The sequence below is a fragment of the Medicago truncatula genome, chromosome 3 (genome assembly GCF_003473485.1).
Source record: "Medicago truncatula cultivar Jemalong A17 chromosome 3, MtrunA17r5.0-ANR, whole genome shotgun sequence".
Taxonomy (NCBI): Eukaryota; Viridiplantae; Streptophyta; class Magnoliopsida; order Fabales; family Fabaceae; genus Medicago; species Medicago truncatula.
The window spans coordinates 24762394-24785340 of NC_053044.1; the positions used below are offsets into that span (position 1 = coordinate 24762394).

Sequence of the window (22947 nt, forward strand, 5' to 3'; positions counted from 1 at the left end):
AGAAGTCTTTGTCATTAGAATCAAAGATCACCTTAAGGGTTTCCTTTTGAAGTCTTTACTTCTTTATTTTCTTGAGAATGTGCTCTACATCGGAATATTTGATTATGTTGATATTAACCTAAGTGTTTGGTTGAATGGTGTGTTGTATTAAGTTTTGGTTGTATATATTTTTACTTTGATCGTCGTTTTTTAGAAAGATATTTAAAAGGAAAAATATTGCTCTAATTTTTTTGTTTTTAAACCAGTTATTCAAAGCAGCACCAAAATATCATATCAAAGAAAAAGAGATACAAAAGGAAACATTGGAGGACTAGACCAAGGCCAATTTCAGAAATTTACAAATCTTTAGTTAGGTAGACCCAGCTTGTTTTATCGATTTCCTTTTAATACCAATTGGAGACCCAGCTAGGAGGCCAGCACAAGTATTATCTTCCCTCTAAATATGACTAAAAATAAAATTCATGTGCCTAGCTTTGATCAAACAATCCATTTGTTTCTTATACACCAAGGAACCAGAAAAGAGGAAGATAAGGCAAGCATAACAATCTTGGAGTCTATCTCTAACCAAAAATTTCTCCAACCTTTATTCGTTGCAACTTCTATAGTAATCATTGCTCTACAAAATTCTGCCATTGTAGTTGAACCATGCCCTAAGTTGATGCAAAGCAACCCAAGCAATCTGATAAGAGTTTCTAAAAATCCCATCAAGAGGACTGCAATTGGTTAGCTATGGAAGATCCATCTATGTTACATTTAATCCGTTTATCATTTGGGAGAATTCAAATAACTTTCTTGATCAAAGGAGCATTTGGAGGATGCGCTCTTATATTAAAGTGCTTCAAGATTGAAAATTACTCTATAGAATAAGGTCCAGAAGCTTTTGAGTTGTTGCCTAAGAGGGCCACATTTGCTATTACGAGGTTTATAGAAGTCTTCCAAGGAATTAGTTTATCATTAAATATAGACTTATTTTTTAAAAGACGATTATAAATTATGTTGAAATGTTTTGAAGAAAAATTAATACAATATCTGTTAAAAATTTTGAATTCTTCTTTTTTCATTATCATTTTTTTTAAAACTTTTAACATTTCTCATCGTCCTAAAATTCTTTTCAAATTTTATTTTATACATGTTTTTTATTTTAAAATGTTTTTTCTGAACTTCAGAATGTTCCTTTGTTTCACTTAGGATTATTTGTAAGACTCTCATTTAATGTAATCAAATCCTAGTAGTGTAACATCAATGAAATGTAGTATGTGTAACATCTAGGATGATATTCATGATCGAATATTCCTAATATTTTGTACTTTAAATGTTCAAAAGTCTTAAATGAACATTGAAGATGCCTTTGACTTTAATCCAAATAAATGCCTTTATTCCTTTATTGATCTAAGTCAATGTACTTTTCTAGGCTTTTATTTATGTCATGTGAGCCTTGCATGTTCTTGATAAGGTTCATGAATTTCTGGGCTTGTTCTTAATAACGACAAGAACAACCTTCTGAACAATGTCCAACTTTATGAACTATGACTGGGTTCATAAGTCTTAATCTCCTTTAATTGCTTGCTTCTTGGAATGATTTATACTTTGTTTATGTCTTAGTTAAACACTCAAGAATACAAATTAAATACAGTGAAACTAATTAAAGTTCATTAATCCTTTAATCATCAAGGTTTGTTATCTTAAAAAGTAATTAATGATTTTGCCTCAACTCTTGCTTGAACTTCTTAACTCAAAGAAAGTTATGTTAAAGGTGGTTATGACTGACATGAATACGACTTTGATGAATGTTGTAGCAACTGTTCTCCCTGAAACTACTGCAATACTTTGTTATTTTGATGTTGGTAGAAATGTTATAGTCAAATATATCACTGGCTATAGAGTGAAAATCAAGGATGTAAAAGTTGATGGGAAAGAGAAGATAGTAAAGGAGGTAAAGCCAAGTGACATAGTTAACGATATAATGAGACCTTCAGATGATGTGGTTGAATCACCTACAAAGGATTCATATGCAAGTGCAGTAATGCAATTTTGAGATGTTTGTAAAAATTTGTCAAAGTTTCTTAATTATGTTGAAAGTACCATTTTGGATATTGTTAATGGAAAAATAGTGAGGGCATGCACATACCGTGTCTAGCATCTTGGCTGCAGAACACCAACAGAGTTGAAGAGGATCATGGTAAATTGAAGAAAGATTTGAGCAATAGTGTGGGTGATTTGAGTCATGTTGGGAGAAAATACATGATATGTTGGTATTTCACTTTTTTTTTTGTCGGTTTTTCATCCTTTTTTTTTTGGAGAAAATATCTAAGCACTAGCACAGAAGATGAAAATGGTTCAATTTCACCAGATTGAATATGACATCTTTTTTATTGGTGTTCATCCTTTTTTTTATCCATATTACACCGACATGCTTTTTGTGGTAGATAATGTAACACCAATATATAACTTTTATGTGATGTATAAAACACCTACAGTTTTATTGGTTATTAATGTTCTGGATTTAATATCAATATATGTCTCTATTTCGTCAATAATATAATTTACCTTTCATTTTATTCTGATATTTTCTATTTCATAAATTTTTGTGAAGTTAAACATGTCTGGAGATGCTCAAATTGAAGCTCGTGTCTGATACTCCGCTTTCAAGAAGACGATTAAGGTTTTTTTAACTCTGACCGACATGATGGATGAGTTGAAGACACAACTTAACAAATACTTTGTCTATCTTGGCGTAAATCAAACTACATCTTATGTATTTGTTGAGACACCATTTGTAGATCTATGGGCATATAAAGATGAAGACATCTAGAAAATGGTTTATTATCCTTAAGTTATTCGTGAAAATAGTGATGTAGCATTTATGTTTAGGTCAATGGTTAAAAATAATATCTTATACCTTTGTTCTCCTTCCAACGACAGCCGTCCAAATTGTCAGTAGAGATTTGATATCGTTTTATGGGCTTTTAACTTTATTTATGTATTGTTGTGTAATGTGTATCCTAATGTTGCACTTTTTTTGAATTTCAAACATTTGTGTAATGTTAATGTCGAGTCGAATTGATTTAATGTTATTGAATAATGAAAGATTATGTAATGGTGTTGCTTATGACTTAGTATAGCTGTTGCATTGGTTGTACTACCTCTGGAATTGTGATTGGTCATAGACATGCCAATTTTTTGCTTGGAATAATTTACAGGATGCATTGTATGCATAAATGACAACATCGGTAGTTAACTACCACTAGGACAACAACATCTAACTACTGTTGCAATCACCAAACGTTAGTTAGTTGTGGTAGGGGTAAAATCGTATTTTTCATGTTTGTCATAGCAATTTTGATGTGGGAAGAGCAATTTTCCAAAATCAATTACTTCATTTCGAGCGAGAACACTTTAACCCATACATATGTTGGCCCATTTTGATAACTTATTGTACACATTTTTAGGATTTGTCTTAAAACCCATAAAAGTCATACCATTTTTATAATTATATGAAACATAGGGCACTATTGATATATTTAATTTTATTTAGGTTTGAGACCATATATATTTATAAACGATATCATTCCTTCATTTCATCTTTCTTGTAAGATCATCCGCCGTCATCGAGGTTCTTCATCATGAAAAACTCATGGTAATTTTCTATTAATTTAATTCTCTTCATTTTCTCGTTGATTTTCAATACTGATGTTATTTAAGTCTTAAATTTACTTTGATTTGAAGATCAAACGTTATCAATTCATGAGGATTGGAACATATTCATCACTTCTGTTAAGTTGTAAAGTTTTCTTTTGTTTAAGGTATGAATTTTCATATTGAAGATTTACTTGAAGCTTTAGTTTTTTTACTTAGATTTGTTAACCAATTCATTAGATTTGTGTGTAGAGAGAGATGCTTTCATAAGGGAATAATCATGTGAAACTCCTTTAAAAGCTTGTCAATGATAAACGTTAGGGAATTTTCTTACCAATTTTTAATGTTTACATTATTAAAGTCAATAATTTACTTTAATTTGAAGTTCAGGTGTTGTTCGATTTGTGAAGATTGGAACAATTTTTCGCCATTGCTCTTAAATTGTGAACTTTTCGTTTGTTTAAGGTATGATTTTTTACATTGAAGTTTTACTTGAAGCTTTAGATTTGGTACTAGTATGTGTTAATCAATTGATTAGTTTTTTTTTGTAGAATAAGTTTTCATTTGAGACGTATGTTGTGTGCTAATTAGTGTTCGAAAAAAGTTTTTTTTTAATTAATAAGACTGAAAATTGTTTTTTTAATTATAATATTTAGATTGGGAAAACAATTATCTAAAATGAAGAAATGCAATATTGACATTACTCGTTGTTTGATTGTTGAGGATTGGAACATGTATTTGTCATTACTCTTAAATTATGTAGTATTCTTCTATTTAAGGTGCGAATTTTGATATTAAAACTTTAATTGAAGCTTTGGTCTTGCTACTAAGATTTTTTAACTAATCGATTTGTGAAAATATTGAGTTTTTTTGCAGGATATTCTTATATTGAGTACAGATTAATATTTGAAATAACTTATTTATAAACTTATAAGGCTGATAATTCATTTTTCAAATAATTCTATTTATATTTGAAAAACAATTCTCTAAAGTCGAAAATCCACTTTGTGACTAATTCTATGAAATTCATAGAGAAGTCCATTTCAAAACCTGAATCATGAAATGGTAACATAGAGAATCGCAAGGTAGTTGTTGATAATCACTCTGAATATCATTAATCATGTTTATCTTCAAACCTTGGACATCAACAACATAACCCATATTATCATGTATATTTCATCTATTCAACATCTCTTGTGCGTTACCCGTATTACTTTTTCATTTGTTGGTTCAAAATCATTCATAACTTCTCCTAGAGCTTTGATTTGCATCAATTTCAATGTTTATTCGTAAATGTCATCATATCATTGAGTTCATTCACAATCACATCCCTAGTATGATATTCTCTATTACTAGATGCATTACTAATGAATTTGAAAATTCTTCCTTCTTATTTTTCTCTATTTGTTTCCTCAACAACTATTGGGATTTCACTATGCTTTGGTTTAAGTAGCCCTTCAAATCCACTAACTTTTTGCTTCAATTGAGTTCATGCAAATCTAGGAACCTTGATAACATATTTTTTGTTCCCGGACAAGGTGGACGAACCTCTGGTTAAATATTGTTTACACCAAATATTATTGCATTGGATTTTGTCCCATAAATAGTGATGTCATCAATCTTTGTGGGATAAAAGCACATGCAATAATAATATTTGATGGAAAAAATATTGAATCGGAGATTTGGCCTCCTAAAGTAAGAAAAAGATATGTGTCATTAAAGTACATACATTTTTCTGATTTAAACGAAGCAGAAAGTTGGTGGATTTGAAAGACTACATAAACAAAAGCATAGATAAATCCTTAGAGTTGTTGAAGAAATAAATGGAGGAAAAGAAATAATTTTTCCAATTCATTAGAAATATATTTTGTAGTGGAGAATATCGTACTAAGGATGTGATCACGAATGAACTCAATGATCTAAGACCACATTTATTGATAACATTCATAATGAATACAAACAGAGGTTGAAATTCATGTAAGAAGAAACTGTGGAATCTAATTGAAGCTATGAATCAAATATGACATAAATGTTATAACTATAATGTTGAAGGGATGGTGAGTAGGGGAGATATGCAGGACATATATGTCTTATGGTGCTGATGTTTAAGGTTTGAAAAGTAACATGATTAATGGTATGAAAAGTGATTATTAACATCTACCTTGAGACTTCACCATTTTAGAGTTTAATGATGCTCCTATGGAAGATATTAGTGTCTTTACTTGTTGTTTTTCAATATTTACATTATTAAAGTATGTGATTTAATTTGATTTGAATATCAAGTATTGTGTGATTGCTAAGGATTGGAAGAATTATACATCACTACTTTTAAATTGAACAAATTTTATTTGTCTTAGGTGTATATTTTGAAATTGAAAGAAGTATTGTGTGATTGCCAAGGATTGGTAAGGATTGGAAGAATTATTCTTCACTACTTTTAAAATGAGCAAATTTTATTTGTCTTAGGTGTATATTTTAAAATTGAAAGAAGTATCGTGTGATTTCTAAGGATTGGTAAGGATTGGAAGAATTATTCATCACTACTTTTAAATTGAGCAAATTTTATTTGTCTTAGGTGTATATTTTGAAATTGAAAGGGGCACGTGTACAAAAAGACATGAACTCAGACACACTGAACTGTGTCAGGAAGTTGGAACATCGTATCCAACATCTTATAGAGATGCATAAACACATGTTGGAACATTGGTTCCAACAACACAAACAAGAATATTTATTTTAGCAATAATGCAGCCAATACAAATACCCAACACAATAGCTGGAATGATCAAGAGCTAGTTGATCATCTTTTTATTTTTTAACCAGATTGATGCATGTTGGATTAAAAATACACCTTATGACACTGTTACTTGGGTTAATATAAAACAAATTAATACAATTTGAGAGATGCTTACAAATATGGAAAACCTCCAATTTTATACATACTTCAATGTTGATAGATGATGAAAATTGGGATGTGACATGGAAACCTTTGCTCCGAAAATGCTGAAAAGATTGTGTCCCTGGTAAAAGAATGTATGTCTTAGCATGGTTTCCAATGTCCTACTAGTTGTTTGAGGGGTTTCTAAATTTATGATTTTTTGTGTTAAAAATTAAATTTGAAAACAAAACATGTTATAGTTAAATGAGGTTTTTGTTTTCATTTATGGCACAAGTAGGTACCACTGAAGATCTCTATTCTTGCTTGGAGATTGTTGCATTATAGGCTGCCAACAAAAAATAACCTCCTTCGGCTTGACATTATCCAAGCTGACTACATTAGGTGTGTGGCGGGGTGCGGGTTCGATGAATCAACAGGTCATCTTTTCCTACATTGCGAATTGTTTGGTTCCTTATGGCAGCATGTCAGGTCTTGGATTGACATTTCAGGTGCTGACCCTCAAAATATTCATGATCACTTTATCCAATTTACTCATTACAGTGGTCACTCGAGGACTTGCAGATCATATCTTCAGCTTGCCTGGCATTTGTGCATTTGGCTAGTTTGGACTGAACGTAATAACAAACTATTTAATAAATCCAAACTCCCATCTTTCACGCATAATTCCTTTTGGTGGTTGAAAGCTAACAAAACCACTTTTGTATTTGGTTCTCAGAGATGATGATCGGACCTATTGTTTTGTTTGGGTATTGACTGACCATTGTTTTGTATTTGTATGACAGACTGAGTGTATCTTAGTGTGGTCTCTTTAATACACCTTATGCTAAAGATGAGCCACTGTTATTGTTAATATATTTCACTTTAATTTTTTCAACAAAAAAAAAATCATTTAATTTTCAAAACAAAAAAAATGTTTAATAATGTTTGTGTTTTTTTATCTCTAACACACGTGCACCGGTGGCCTCATACCACCATCAAACACCACTCCAACCACCTATGAATGACCACCAACTACTCGAACCATCACTGCCAGGCACCAATATTTAACCATCACTAACTACCACCTTCGACAATTGAAGCCACCTCCGGCCGGTGATCATCACTCCTACTGTCATTTGCAGCTTGTTTTATTTGCATTTTTTAAATAAAAAATAAAAAAATGCATGACATAAACATGTTGAAATCTATGTATGTTTAAACTTAAAAGAAAGTCTTCGTAAGCTTAGCTCAGTTGATATGGACAATGTATAATATATGCAAGGTTTAGGGTTCGAACCCCGACCATCACAAAAAAAAAAAAAAAAAAAACTTAAAAGAAAGTGATTTTAAGAATGCGTAAAAGTAATATTTGTTTGTTGAGATTTTATCAAAATCTAAAGATTTTTTTTCATATGATTGTATGTTTACAAAAATAGTTTTTATTACAACTACAGACTTTTTGAAGATCTTTTTTGACAAATATTTTTTAAAGATCTATTTTCAATTGCTTTTCAAACGAAAATTAGATATTTGACTGTAGATTCTTTTTTTAGATATAAATAATTGGTCAAATACCTAAAGGTCAAAATTTGAAAATTCTTTCCTTTTTTTTCTTTGAAGGGATTGAAAATTCTTTCCTAGGAAACAATGTTATATATTTTATTTAATTTTAATAATTATGCAAATATATATATTCAAGAATTTTCCTATATATATCATAACCCATTTTTCATATTTCACTTCACAAGTATATAGTAAGGTATTTCTTATAAAATATGAGGAGTTTATATATTCTTCTAATTTTTGTTGTTGCTTCGCGTAGCTTGTATGCTACTACAATCACATCTAATACAAATTCTACCTTTGATGTTCTTACATATGGTGCCATTGGGGATGGTCAAACTGATGATTCAAATGTAAATATTTACTAATTTCATATATATTTTTTAGGGTTAATGGTGCTTTACCCTCTGTAATATAGGCCATTTTTGGTTTTCCCCTGTAAAATATTTTTTTTGATTTACCCCCTGTAAAATATTTTTTTTTTGGAATACCCCCCCTAATAGGTCATAAAAAAACGAAAAAATTCTGAAAAAAAAAATAAAGTCGTTTTTTTATGACCTATTAGGGGGATATTTCAAAAAAATATATTTTACAGAGGATAAATCAAAAAAAATATTTTACAGGAGGGAAAACAAAAAATGACCTATATTACAGGCGGTAAAGCACCATTAACCCTATTCTTCATGAATTTATGATTATACTTTTATGTGTGTGTCCTTTGTGATTATAATTTTCCATAACTAACTATTTTAAACTATATATTTGGCTCTTCACTAAGGCTTTTTTGAAAGCATTTCATGACGTTTGTGGTACAATTGAGGGAACCCGAACAATGACCATACCCAACGGAAAGACATTCTTGTTGCAACCTTTGTCGTTCAATGGTCCATGCAAACCTGGAACCATTACAATTGAGGTACTCCAACAAGCATATAAATGAATATGTAAATTATTCAAACATATGATTATCTCCTTATGTGATTTAGTTATTTTATCCATTATATATAGCTCATATTTTTACAAGATTTCTTTTTATAAAAAATAACTTCATTTCTCTATTTCAAAATAACATGTTTAATGTTTTTACGGTAAACGATAAAAATGATAAAGAATTTAACGAGACAAAATAATTTTATGAAAGTATCATTTTTATTATTCTATTCATTTTAATCTATAATAAAATTTATATTATTTCTTTGTTCCAACTTTGAAATTAAAAAGTTTAATATTTTATTACATCTTAAAATGTCATTTAATATATAAATATTGGTGTCAAAACATTTTTTATGATTAGTATATTTGAAATTTTACCATGTATTCGCTTAAAGATCAAATTATTTTGTTTGATACTACAATGTTAAGGATGTACTTTTTGTTTTGACAGATTAAAGGAAGTATCACCGCCCCAAAAGACGTTAAACTATGGAAATTCTCAAGTGATCGAAAGAATGTGTGGATCCGGTTCTCAGAAATAAATGACCTTATTGTCAATGGAAAAGGAGATATCGATGGTCAAGGTTCTTCGTGGTGGTTGAGGTATCCTGGAGATCAAGACAGGCCAACTGTAAGTTGAATAACATGATAGCCAATTATTTAATTTGATATATTATTGAAACTACATTGAAATATTAAGTATAAAATAAATTATTTGATAATATGCCTATGCAGGCTCTTCAATTTCTTGGGTGTCAAGATCTAAAACTTAATGACTTGACTCACAGGAATAGTCCAAGGAATCATATAAGTATAGATACTTGCAAAGGAGCTTTCATTTCCAATCTTCATATAATTGCAGCACCAACAAGTCCAAACACCGATGGAATTGATATCTCACAATCATCCAATGTCTTCATTACGAACTCATTCATTGGAACTGGTCAATATAATACATACCTTTAACTTTATATTTCACGATGATCACTATTAATATTTAGTCCTCTGTCTCATTTGATTTATCTTTCTTAGAGAAATAGTTTTATTTTTATTATTATTTTACAATATAAATGCACTATATTTTGTATGTCATTCTCAAAAAATAAAATATAAATGTGTTATTGATAATAGAGTTATATTTAAAATTGGATTAGCTTAAATTTGTTTTATTTTAATCTTGACGATTGTGTATCTGTAGGTGATGATTGCATCGCAATTAACTCCGGCTCAAGATTTATCAACATAACCGGTGTTTTTTGTGGACCTGGCCATGGCATCAGGTAAATTAAGTTAAATAATATTCACAGTTTAATAATTATCATATTATATATTTTATAGTTTTATTGACATTGAAACTCTTTGGGATTGGTGAATCAAGTGTTGGTAGCCTCGGAAAAAATGGAGCATTTTCCACGGTAGAACAAGTATATGTAAGAAATTGCACATTCACCCGAACTTCAAATGGAGCTAGAATCAAAACATTCACGGTAAGGATAAAACGAATCTGGTTGATCAAATATATGAGTGCAGTATAAAAAATCTTTAAAGTGATTAAGTTCTTTGTCTTATAAATGATTTTTTTAGTTGAGTTAGACCTAAATTAAAAGTAGTTTAAGATTATTATTCATGTTTTGTTTGAATTAGGGTGGATCTGGATATGCAAGGAACATTAAATACGAAGATATTACACTTGTTGAAGTCGAGAACCCTGTGTATATTAACCAGAATTATATTCCAGTTCAAGATAGCGCAGTGGAAGTAAGTGATGTTACTTTCAGCAACATACATGGAACCTCAACTGGTAAATATGCAGTCGAACTTCTGTGTGAACCCAACATCGGCTGCACCGACATTGTTCTGAATAACATTAACATAAAACCTATTTCTGGAGGAGAAGCACTTGTGTCGTGTAGTAATGCACATGGACGATGCACTTCTTGTGTTCCAAATGTTCTGTGTCTTTCTCAAAACAATGGTACTATTGTGTACTAGATTAAACACTTGATAAAAGCAACCAAGAAAAAACATCAACTTGTTTTCATTTTGTATTATGTAGCATTTTCCTTATAGAAAATAAAGAAGGTTGTTCTAGTATTCTTTACTAATTAATTATAATAAAGTTTTATATTTTAATTTAGAATAACATTTTTGTTGTCTAAGCACTTATATATATATATATATATATATATATATATATATATATATATATATATATATATATATATATATATATATCATTATTTACACTTGAATAGAAGGTAAACGGGCAACAAGTTGCGCCGTCAAGTCTTTTTGGATGTCAAAACCAATTCTTGTAAACACAACATTCATGGACCTAGGAGATATGATATTACGTACTATGCATGACCTTTTGAACTCTATGTAGAAGGTCAACAGTCTCTGATGCTAGGAAACTGAAAATGTCAAAAATAAATGGTATAAAGCATGTTGATTGTCATAATACATTTTCCCATGTTTTTATTTCTTAATATATATTTTTCAAAAGGTTAATATGAGTTAATAATTGCTATGGAGCTCATTTCAATTATGGCCATTTTGTAAACATTGATGCAACAATAAGTAAGAAATGAAGGTTTGAATGATGAAAATGGATTATAAGATCTATTTTACACATATTACACTTCATCTAATTAACAATTTTTTAAATAATGAGGATTAATATAACTAAGATTTTTTTTTTTTTTTTACCATACTAGATAGGTTAAAAGGTGTTTAGAGAAAATCAAAGAAACTAACTTTTATTTTATTGTTTTTAAGAAGAAAAAAAAAATCAAATTCTACAATAATACATATAAAACTCACTTGAAATTGTATTAGTCCCTCAAATTTAATGCATCTTAACAATCTTGTTCCTTATATTAAATTTCTTTGGTTGAGGTGTGGAAGCCTTTCACTCCTTCTAAGATGGTTGTTTTCTCTTAGAAACTTCTTCAAGAGACGATGCCAACATGTGAGCACCTTCTTAGACTGAGGGTGGTTGTGCCTAAGGGCTAAGTTTTTTTTTATGTGGTAATCTTATGGAGTTGGAAGACCACTTATTCATTTATATTTTGTTCAATAAAGATATGTTTTGATTTAAAATTTATTTGTATTTTGCTATATTCTGCTTTATTATTGAATAAATAAGTAAAATAGGAGGTTATTCAATAAACATGTATTATTTCTTGTCATAAAAGCCCTACACTTGAAATTTTTTCTTGTCCTCAAGAAAATTACTTGTAAACCAAAATTCACCATTCCTTCATACAACTTTCACATAATATGAACGTGTAGTGAGCCATGAAGAAGAAAAAAAATAAGTTTCTTAGCTCTCTTTTTTGTGATCCAAGGAGACATAAGTCAGAAAACACTGATATGCAAGTTGTAAAAATCGGGACTTTACTTCAAATCGAAAGGGAGTAGAAAAATCGGGACTGGTAATCGCAATCAAAATCGAAGGTTTTTTATTCAAGGACTTTTGTAGAATTGATATAGGATAGCAAAGTCGGGACTCGTAAAATCGCAATCAAAATCGAGGATTCTACCAAAACAAAAATAATGTTGACTAAATATATGTTATAAATTGCATATAATCATAAGGCTAAAATATGGTTTTGGTCCCTGCAAATATGCCTCGTTTTAGTTTTAGCCCCTGTAAAAAAAAATTTGTTGTTTTTGGTCCCTTGCAAAAAGATGATGGATGATTGATTGAAGATGAAACAATGATGGATTAAAAGAAAGGATGATTGATTGAAGGAAGAAGGCAATCTAGTTAGGTTTAGTTCATTCTCAACTAGATGAACATGTAACTATTGAGGAAGTGTGGGGGAAGTGAAAGAATGAAATTTTTTGGCATTTTGGGTATTTATAGAATCAGGTCATGGATTCAAATCAGATCAATTTACGAACTGGGTCAAAAATTGACCCTTATAAAAAAAATGAACGAAATTCTTCAAAATCCTGCGATTTTGAATGGATTTAACGATTTTGATAGGATTTTGCTTGTTTTTGGAATTTCGCTATGGATTTGAGTCGTTGAAGCTACGCAAAGTCGCAAAAATCTAAATTTTGGGACTTAAATCGCATTTTTTTATAACAATAGTAATATGTAGAAAGTACTAATCAACACCAACTCATAAAATAACAATCAAAGAGTAAAATTAGAGGATGGAATAGACCTTTCTTTGCACTAAAAGTTTAAAACAGCACACACAAAAAAGAGAGAGAAAAAGAGCTAAAGAAGCCTTTTTCTTTGTTGTCTTATAACTTATTATGTTCAAAGGATCTTTTTTTTCTCTCTCTCAATCTCTCCTCATTAAACCAGAGAAAGGGAAGCAACAATGTGAAACAATTGAAGCTTCTCCAATAGCTCTTTGCCATGGTTTGTGCCTCTTTTCTCCACTCTAAGGAAAAGTTCTTCACTTAGCTTGTCACCAATATGAGCATCAACAAGAACTCCAGAAACACTCCTACAGCTATTGGCTAGAACTCTTCCTACTTCACTTGCATCATCTGGTTGGTTAACAACTAGAGGGCTTCCTCCTTTAACAACTTCAAGCTTGTTTATGGAAAATGAACCATCAGCTTCAACTACCTCTTTGAAGTCTTGGAGGGTTGGTGCATAAATTGGAATGTTGAAACTGTCTCTTTTCTCAGTGCTAATTAAGCCCTGTGATTAAGTACAAGATTTAATTCATAATTAAACCATAGACACGTTAAAACATTAGATTAACATTACGTTCTCATGTCACATTTGCAATAGAAAAAGAAATGTCCCAATTTATTATATTCTATTTTATATTTATGATTACGGTAAATACACACTAATGTTTAATAAAAATAATTTAATAAAATTGTTATTCTTTCTTTTATTTAAACTTGTTCTACAATATTTATGAAACAGACAAGTGTCACAGATATCGCGAAATAAAAATGTATATGATTTGATTGGTTAGACAACCTTGAAGGAGAGAATTGAAAATTCCACAACCAAATTGGATATAATATAGTAATGACCTCACGTCACACTACTTGATTTAAGTTTCTCATCTTAATGAAATAGTTTTTCTTGGTTGAAAGTGACTAAATGAGTGATTTGATAAGTATTTGTGAAAATTGAGCTTGAAGTAACCGAAGAAAGATAACTCGAATACTCCATCTCGTTCTATATATAAGAAAAGTTGAATCAATAAAAATTAATGTATTAGGTTTAAATTTGGACCAAATACATCAATTTTTTTAGAAGTGATTCATCACTTATTGTTAATCAAACTTTCTCTTATAGACATATTTTATGAAATTAAGAGCTAAAAAATGATAAGGCTCAAATTATGAAGATGTCACTGTAATATTTACTCTCTTAATTAGTACATGATACATAACATGTTAAGACATACATGGCATTATTTCAGTTCAAGACAACACTTTAGTCCCCATAGCCTAAAAATTCCAAATCATTAGATAAAGATGGATCAGAGATAAAGGAAAAAACATTCTTTTCTTGTCTTGCTTTAAAACATGATGATGATTTTTTGTGTTCAAAAGATCCAAAACCTAATTGTTGGTTAATATCATGGTCTGGCTGCCAGCCAGCAGTCAATTATTATTTCTATTGTCATCATGTAGGATAATGAATAGATGGCTTGATAAAACTTGTGGTGGCCAACAAACATATAACATCAACTTTTTATATCATGGCTAGTGAAGTGAAAAATTAATGTGACACCTAAAACAATGGTTCTTTATGATTTTGTCCCAAGTTCTTTTCGGTCTGCCAATGACAAACATGTACAGTTTTTGGATTTACTTTTGCAAGAAACAAAATAATTTTGAAATTGATTTTCATATGCATGGGGTTATCGATTAAAATTGAGTCAAACTTGATGTTATAATTTGTACTTTGTCTTCCAAGTACGTAACTTTTACCTTTAAACTTATCTCAATTCAATTTAACATGAATACATCTCATCTCTCTTATGGTACATAGTTTATTGATAAGTGGCTAGGTTGCTCGAGCAGATTAGGTAAGGTGTGCCCTTAGGGCATTAGTTAGAATACTAAAAATAGTAAGTTTATATAAAATTTTGTGTAATTATTGCATTAACAAAAGAAACAAGTTGAATTTACAAGACAAAAAAAAATTAATAGAATTTTTAAACAATATTTTTAGGGAACTCGTTAGTAAAACGTATAGTTATTGTAGTTGCTCATTAATCAGAGACATAAACACAATTGATCGACCCTATGATCGTATATCATAGTTTTTTTTTATATCATTTACTTTTAACCCAGATTGATGTGACAAAGCATATGCACATAATTCATTTTATTTGAAACTTATTTTTAACTAAAAATTCATCCAATCAAAAACATTTTTATCAAGGTAAAATCAAATCAAAAACACTCAATTGTGGGGTGCACTATTTGACAAGACTAGGAAGCACTCATAAAAATGTATGTGATTAAGAAAAATTATTACCTCTTGGACAAGATCATCCCAAGCATCCTGAAAGTGGGTCCCAAAGAGGAGACCAGCCCCACCTTGGTCAGTAGGGTCCACTGAAGTTCTGCCTAAACAAACCAAGAACATGGACCCCTTACTTTTCATCTCTGCTGACCTTGAGCTAAGAAAACCTGCCAAGTCTCTTTGGAATTGTTTCTTGTATGCATTTGTTGTCATGTCACTAGCACCATGGATAAAAACCCTTCCTTTGTTGTATGCATTTGACCTCTTATCCTGAACAGATTCTGGTACCTGCATGGCCCAAAATAAAATAAATTAACACTTGCATGCATTTCAACATATATATCAGCATTTGTCCCTTTTTGGACTTTTAATTTTGTTGCTAAATTAATACATTATGTAGCTCTAATCATATACTTAAGGAGCTCTAATCACTAACAATTTGAGTTAACTTATTTGTTAAATAATATAAGTTGAGTTGTGGAAATGTAAGTACTTACTATGTATTCATTAATTAAAAAATAGTCCAAATAGGTGTCACTATAACCCTAAAATGGGCTCCTTTTTTCAAGTAATCTAGAGATCATGGGTTAGTTGCATAACTTTTTACCATAAATTATGACTTAGGCTTCAAACTAATGCATTACACATGTAAGAGTTTTATCATATTGCTATCCTCGAGATGTGACAAATATTTCTTGATATTTTGTCTATATAGATTCTTTAATGAGCGGGGTAGTGGTTTGAATATAAAAGAATGGAAATGCTTAAAAGTTTTAGCAAACTAACAAAATAGTTATGGACAAAAAGATTTCCATGAAATGAATGATGCCTTGGAGATGGAATTCAATCAAAAAGGGTGTTAAAAGATGGAAAATTATGCCATAATTTGAAAGTGTACTCTTGAAAGGAATTAAAGCTAGAACTAACATAGCTATATACAAAGATAAAGGGCACCTATAAAAATCATTTTATATATATGTAAACCAAAATGATGGACCACTTGTGCAAACAATATCTTATGTAAAAATAGGGTAAGTTTTAGGGTTTATGGTTTCGTACAATACACCAAAATGGTGAAACTCCTTTTAGGACCCTATTAATTGTTGGTTTCGCTATGTGACGCTATCATTTATGATAAGTTGTGTGCTAATATACTTTTCCTTAAATAGTAAATTTTCAAATAAAAATATATCAAGAGAAGATAGACAAGAAAACAAAAAATAAAATCAGAGAGATGGTGATATATTAACAAGAATTGATAGATATATTACCTGAGATAACCAATGCAGTGAAAATGCTGAGTGGAAAACATCAACAGACCTCGCCGGAAAAAGTCTCCGGTAGAAAGATCCGGGGACACCAGCCGCGAAGTAGGAGCGAGTATTATTAGCAGCAAGACACTCTTCCATGCTAACACCATAGTTGGCTAATGGAGGAAGGAGTTGAAAAAGAGTATTGAAGTCATTGCTAGGAAGATCAGAGAAGAAAGCAGAAAATTCAGGTGGGTTGAACCCTAATGCTTCATAGCGTTTGATGATGTGTTTGATGATTACATCAACAACATTGATTGTGTTACTCCCACATGAACAACCCAAATCCACCACCACAAATGGAATGTTAGGGTCATGAAGCTCAACTTTATCTAGTGCTTCTTTTAGAAGGTGAAGCATTGACTTTGCATGTATGGCCTACAAATACATGATATAATTCAATTAATTATTTTGAAAAACATGTGATTAGAAATTATTTGCATGTATTAGATTCATATTGACCCTACAAGCCAACTTGTCCCACCAGTCACCATTTTGTTCAAGTTTCAATATACATGAGAATAATTCATGTGAAGTGAAATATGTATATGATTTTCTTACTTATATGTCTTAGTACACAACACATAGGTAGAATACCATTGAAATTTGTTAACATTTATAATTAAAAAAGACACTAGATTTATGTGATGCATTTCATTTTTTTCTGTTTTCAATTTTGATCATCAATTCTTTTTTTTTTTTTGTAGTGGTCATATATTTATACTCTTTTGATTGAAAAATGAGCTTGGAAGTTAATTTTTTTCATAAATGGAGAAAGAAAAAGAATAGGAGGAAGATGAAGTAGCTCAATATAAAAGTATATGAAAATCAAGAATTAAATTAACAAAAGAGGCTTGATAAAATAAATAGCAAAAGAGGGTACCTGTGCTTGGGAATTGTTGGCATAGCTAGCCTCTCCTTTACCACCTTTCATGCTAAGCAACCTCTCTAGCTCCATATTGGATACTACAACATTGTCTCCCATGACTAAGTGATTTGATGAAGTGAAACTACTAGAAAGTAAATGAAGGAAATGTTTGTGTCAATATATATTAAAATATATGCTTGTGTTGTTTTCAATGTCTCTATGATAGGTAAAATGAGAGCCAAGAGAGTTATATATATAGACAAAGGAGGAGGTGAGTAAAATAATCAAGTATGTTGACTACTATATTCCATAGGCCCCTCTCTTGATACAAAGGGAAATTAATTAAGTAGCAAGAAGCTATAAAGCAGTAATTATTATGCATTAACATTAAATCAAAAGGAGAAAAATCTATGAAGCACAGACATCTCTCAGATTAGGTGTGTTTTGGTGTTGGACACAGGTCGGTATCTAACATCGATACCGACATCTATAAATACATTTTATTTTGTCATTTTCTAAAAAAATAATATCGGTGTCGGTATGTCGGTGTCCGTGTCAGTGTACATACTTTATAGGAAAAACTAAGTATAAGAAAAGAAAACAAACAAAAAGTTAAAGAATAAAAAGAGCTCTTATACATAAACCATCTTAGGTGGCATACACCCTTTTACACCCACACACATTTGTGACACGTGGCAAAAATATTGAAAGAAGAGATGAAAAAGGGTAATGATATGATGTAAAATTACTAAAATACCCCTAACACATGGGGGTGTACATAAGAGGTGTATGAAAAATGGTGTCTATCTATCTTTTTCCGAATAAAAATTAGGCCACATATACAAAAGTGAAGGCCCAAGATTGGCGCCGGATTTTGATTTTATAGCACACCAAACAATTTCTGCAATTTGCTGCGGTTGATTTAAACTGTTCTACCTTTTTATTAGGTTACAAACTGTTAAAAGAGAAAAAGAATAGAAACAGCAGAAGCAAATAATTTACTGACAGAAAATAATTTACTGGTTTGTAAATAATTTACTGACTAATGTGTGCATTGCAGCAACACTCCTATTCGGTCCTTTGACCTTTTCTCAATTCATTTCTAAAGTTATAAAAGTGTATTTAGATAAAAAAAAAAGTAAAAATATACCTTCGTATTAGTTTTTGAAGTATAAAAATTTCTTTAAAGATGTGAAAACTTTACGTGTATCCACGCCGAGACCAATTCTTACCCTCAATCTTTGAATAGTGAAACAAAAAAACTTATAAAATTGTATTTTGTAATTTGTTGTATGTAGTGATCAAATTGCTTAAGATCTATTTATAAATCACACTACTTTTGTTTAAAAAAAGTCACACGCACTGGTTTCAAATAGAATGTATGGTCTTTTACATTCATATGATCAATCAATATAAAAAGTAATTAACACATGCTAATGTTAATTAATTTGATAAATCATTTCTTATTAAGATAACGCTTGACCAATATGATTCCACGTGATTATACATTTATAATTTTCCACGATTTGATCTAAATGATCAACCATTGTTCATTTCCATATATGCATGTGTATATAATCAATAAAGAAAATGCAACCTAGAACAACATTACTTATTTGTTTATTTTTTTTATTTCAAAAATAAATATGCTAAATTTATTTATATATATTATTTGTATTCTTTTTACTAGAAAAAAAAAATTAAACAATATTCCACTTAGAAAATTTATATTTTGATTAGTAAAATTCTCCAATCTAATCATCAATTAATAAAATAATTCTTTAGCCATAACTAGAACACACATTTGTGTGTGACCCTTAGGTTCAATACTAAATTGGTCATAGATTAATCAAATTAATATATGGTTTAAATGTGTCATTATTCCCTCCACTTTTATCATATTTTGGCATTGATCCCTGCACTTTTTTTTGTTTGGCATTGGTCCCTGCACTTTGTAAAAATATTGGTATTGGTCCCTCTGTTAACTTTCTGTGAAAAAAAAAACACAAAACCAACGGAGTGCCACGTGGCCCAATCATTTCACGTCACGTGGCACCAATATCAATATTTTTACAAAGTGCAGAGACCAATACCATAATTTTTACAAAGTGCAGGGACCAATAACAATAGTTTTGTGTTTTTTTTTTAACAGAAAGTTAATAGAGGGACCAATACCAATATTTTTACAAAGTGCAGGGACCAATTCCAAACAAAAAAAAAGTGTAGGGACCAATGCCAAAATCTGATGAAAGTGCAAGGACTAAAGGCATATTTAAACCTTAATATATTAATCAAGGTATGTGTCAATAACACTCATTAACGTCCAGGTAGTATGAAGTATTATTTTACTTTCAAGAATCATCTAGAACAATATAATATTTTACTTTCGTCGTTACAACTCCTATCAACTCTAGAGCATGGTACAATAAGTTAACATATATGACTTAAGAAACTCATTTTTTTCATTCAATTTCCCTGACCAGGGTTTTTAATTTTATCATAGAGCTCAAACTCATTACCAAGAGTTAACGGATCTCATCAGTCATTAATTATACAAGTATTTAATAATTTCTAATATCCTTTCAACTAGCAACACCCTAAGGTATTAGATGTTAAGAATCAAAATATGATAGAGAGACCAAAACTCTTAGATTTTAAAATAAAGGGGCCAAATCTGTAAAATGGTAAAATTTCGGGATCAAAATTGCAATTATGTCTAATAAAAGGGTCATGATAATCAGTGTCTCAAGGGCACCTGTCAAAAAAGAAAATTTTCAATTGAAAAATACACTTTTTAAATTTTTCATTTACGGACCATGTTTTTTAGCACATCTTTTCCAATACAAACCATTGCTTTTGCAGAGAAACGAGAGAATGAATATTAATATTTTGTCAATTAGTTTAATGACTAAACATTCACTTTTTAAAATGAATATGTGGAGGGTTGGAGGTTCGAACTCCGACCTGTATTATACAATGTTTTTACCAACTAAGTTAAACTCATAATGATGAGAAAAAATATTTTTTAATTGAAGGCAAAAACACATTAATAACACTTATCAAGCTAATGACTACTTTTTTTAAGAGAACTAATGACTATACCTTAATTAACTTTTTTTGTAATTATTACTACTATTCTTATGATTTGTTAGCAAAAAAGAGAAATGAGTAATGAAAAATATGCTATTAGATCGTATTAATTGCTTTTCAACTTTATGCCTCTTTTTAAATATTAAAAACTTTATGCATCTTTAACATGACTCGTTAGATTGTATTATCATGACTAGTTGGTAAAATTTCGGTTTTGATGACTCTCCTAAACTCAACTCTCTTAAACTTTTATTATTAAAAAATATAAGCTGACAAAATATGATTATTTCCTCACCAGTAAAGTAAGATTACTTTGGTTTTATCCGAAAAATGATAATTTATGGGTCCGAAGCAATTATCTTGCTTATGTATGATTATTAGTGTGCTGGATCCAAATAATAACCGTAGTCTAATTCAATAAAATCGAAGTTTTCATCATTAAAAAGTAACCATTCATTAATTAGAATGTTTTTCATCTCAATGAAATCTAGTGCTGGAATAATTGAATATGGGTAAGCATTTTAAGTAAGAGATTGATGGTGCAGTTTGGTTCGGTTTTGAGATTGAATGTTATCCCGATCGTAAGATAAAAAAAATGTGGTTTATTTTGGTTCGTTTAGTTTTTGAAATACAATCCTATCGAAATGTTGTTTGGATTGGATCGGTTGGTGCTGTTGAAAGACTAAAACACAACATATTTTCGCCAATCTTTTAAATTCATCCAATGTCACAATTTAATTATCACCCAACAATGTTTTCAACTACATAGACCAAATAAAAAATGTGGACAAAAAGTAATCATATTTTATTAGAAATGCAAATGAATAAGATTTTATCATTCTTTAAGTTCAAGTAGTACATAAATACATTTTTGAAATAAAAAGCGAAGAAGAACTTAACAAGAGAAAAAATATGTCATTTCATAAAAATTTACATCGAGTTTCTATGAGTATCGGTCTAGGTGACATGTTTAATTAATGTTTTTCTTATATTGCGGTTTGGTTTGTTTCAGTTGCTAAAATAAAAAATGCAAACCGAACCAATCCTTACAGTTGAGTAAAAAAATGATCTGAATACATTCGAAGTAAATGCGATTTTTTGTGGTTACAGTTTGCGTTAGTTCGATTTGTAGTTTCTCTATTAAATTGATTCGATTTTTAACACCCTTAATTATAAGAAACTGATTCTAAATACTTCGTTTGTTTTGATATTCCATCTCCCTTGTTAATTTTAAACCTTCTTTAAAAAAATTGTTTTCCTAAATGTGAGTCCTTATTTGAAATAGGGTCTTGCTAACCAATATCTCAATAGTATGGTTAAAGAATTCATAAATAAAACTTTGTTAAGGAAATAAAAATAAAAATATCATGTTGGGAATAAAAATTGAAATATCTTGCTAACTAACTAGTACCTCAATATTAATGCTAAAGAGTGTCTTTGGATCTACCCTCCCAAAAATCAAAAAATGAGTGTCTTTTGGTCCATTGATTAAGGAAATAAAAATAGAAGGGTTAAATATGTTTATGATCCCTATAAATATGACAAATTTTCATTTTAATCCCTAAAAAAATTCTTCAATTTTTAGTCCCCCAAAAGCTTTCCATATTCACTTTTGGTCCCTCTTTTAAAGTAAACTTATATGTAGAATTCATATTTTTGAATAAAATTTTACAGAAAAAATTATAATATTATAAGAATCACTCTAAAAATAAATTATAATTACTTGCTATTGTTGATGCTGCGGGGGGATTGACGTCACAGACGGGTCAATCCCAGATGCTGGATCTGCCACAGTACCATCATGAGCAGCATTATCAGGAGCAGTCTGAATTTCAGCCGGGTTATCAGTATCAGGAGGGGTATGAGTATCACCAGGGGTATGAGGCTCAGTTTCACGAGGGGTATCGACCTGAGCAGCAGTATGTCGAGCCTCCTCAGCAGCAGCAGGATGCACAACATCCTGAGCAGCAGCATGCCGAGCCTGTTATGGAGGATGAGGATAAGGGCTGTGTTGGGGGCCTTACGAATTGTCTCTTTTACCGAACTTCAGTAAACACGTGGCATACAAGCTTTGGAACGATAAAATAGTATGTATAATTGTTTTTTTTTTAATTTAATGTACGTAGAATATTTTATGTTTATTTTACGTATTTAAGTATAATTTAAGTATAATATGTCATGTTTATTTTACGTATTTAAGTGT

At 30.2% G+C, this 22947-nt stretch overlaps 2 protein-coding genes across 2 annotated transcripts; one reads left to right on the plus strand and one right to left on the minus strand.

The window, feature by feature from the left end:
- Positions 1-8909: 8909 nt before the first annotated feature.
- Positions 8910-11002, plus strand: LOC25489045 (probable polygalacturonase At3g15720). Its single transcript, XM_024778833.1, has 6 exons — positions 8910-8993; positions 9462-9641; positions 9746-9953; positions 10209-10290; positions 10389-10497; positions 10655-11002. Exons 1-6 carry the CDS (start codon positions 8910-8912, stop codon positions 11000-11002), a joined length of 1011 nt encoding a protein of 336 aa, XP_024634601.1.
- A 2127-nt stretch (positions 11003-13129) lies between these two features.
- Positions 13130-17909, minus strand: LOC25489046 (indole-3-acetate O-methyltransferase 1). Its single transcript, XM_013604448.3, has 4 exons — positions 17670-17909; positions 16748-17164; positions 15489-15764; positions 13130-13679 (listed from the first exon to the last, which is right to left on the minus strand). The coding sequence occupies exons 1-4, from the start codon at positions 17769-17771 to the stop codon at positions 13326-13328; spliced, it is 1149 nt and encodes a 382-aa protein (XP_013459902.1). The 5' UTR covers positions 17772-17909; the 3' UTR covers positions 13130-13325.
- Positions 17910-22947: the final 5038 nt, after the last annotated feature.

Excerpts from the sequence above, each read along its gene's own strand:
- LOC25489045 (XM_024778833.1), top strand. The coding sequence starts at position 8,910 with ATGACCATACCCAACGGAAAGACATTCTTGTTGCAACCTTTGTCGTTC. Across the intron at positions 8,994-9,461 it reads CTGGAACCATTACAATTGAG|ATTAAAGGAAGTATCACCGC; the intron begins GTACTCCAACAA and ends TTGTTTTGACAG. Across the intron at positions 9,642-9,745 it reads GAGATCAAGACAGGCCAACT|GCTCTTCAATTTCTTGGGTG; the intron begins GTAAGTTGAATA and ends ATGCCTATGCAG.
- LOC25489046 (XM_013604448.3), bottom strand. The coding sequence starts at position 17,771 with ATGGGAGACAATGTTGTAGTATCCAATATGGAGCTAGAGAGGTTGCTT. Across the intron at positions 17,165-17,669 it reads CCAACAATTCCCAAGCACAG|GCCATACATGCAAAGTCAAT; the intron begins GTACCCTCTTTT and ends ATGTATTTGTAG. Across the intron at positions 13,680-15,488 it reads GGGATGATCTTGTCCAAGAG|GGCTTAATTAGCACTGAGAA; the intron begins GTAATAATTTTT and ends ACTTAATCACAG.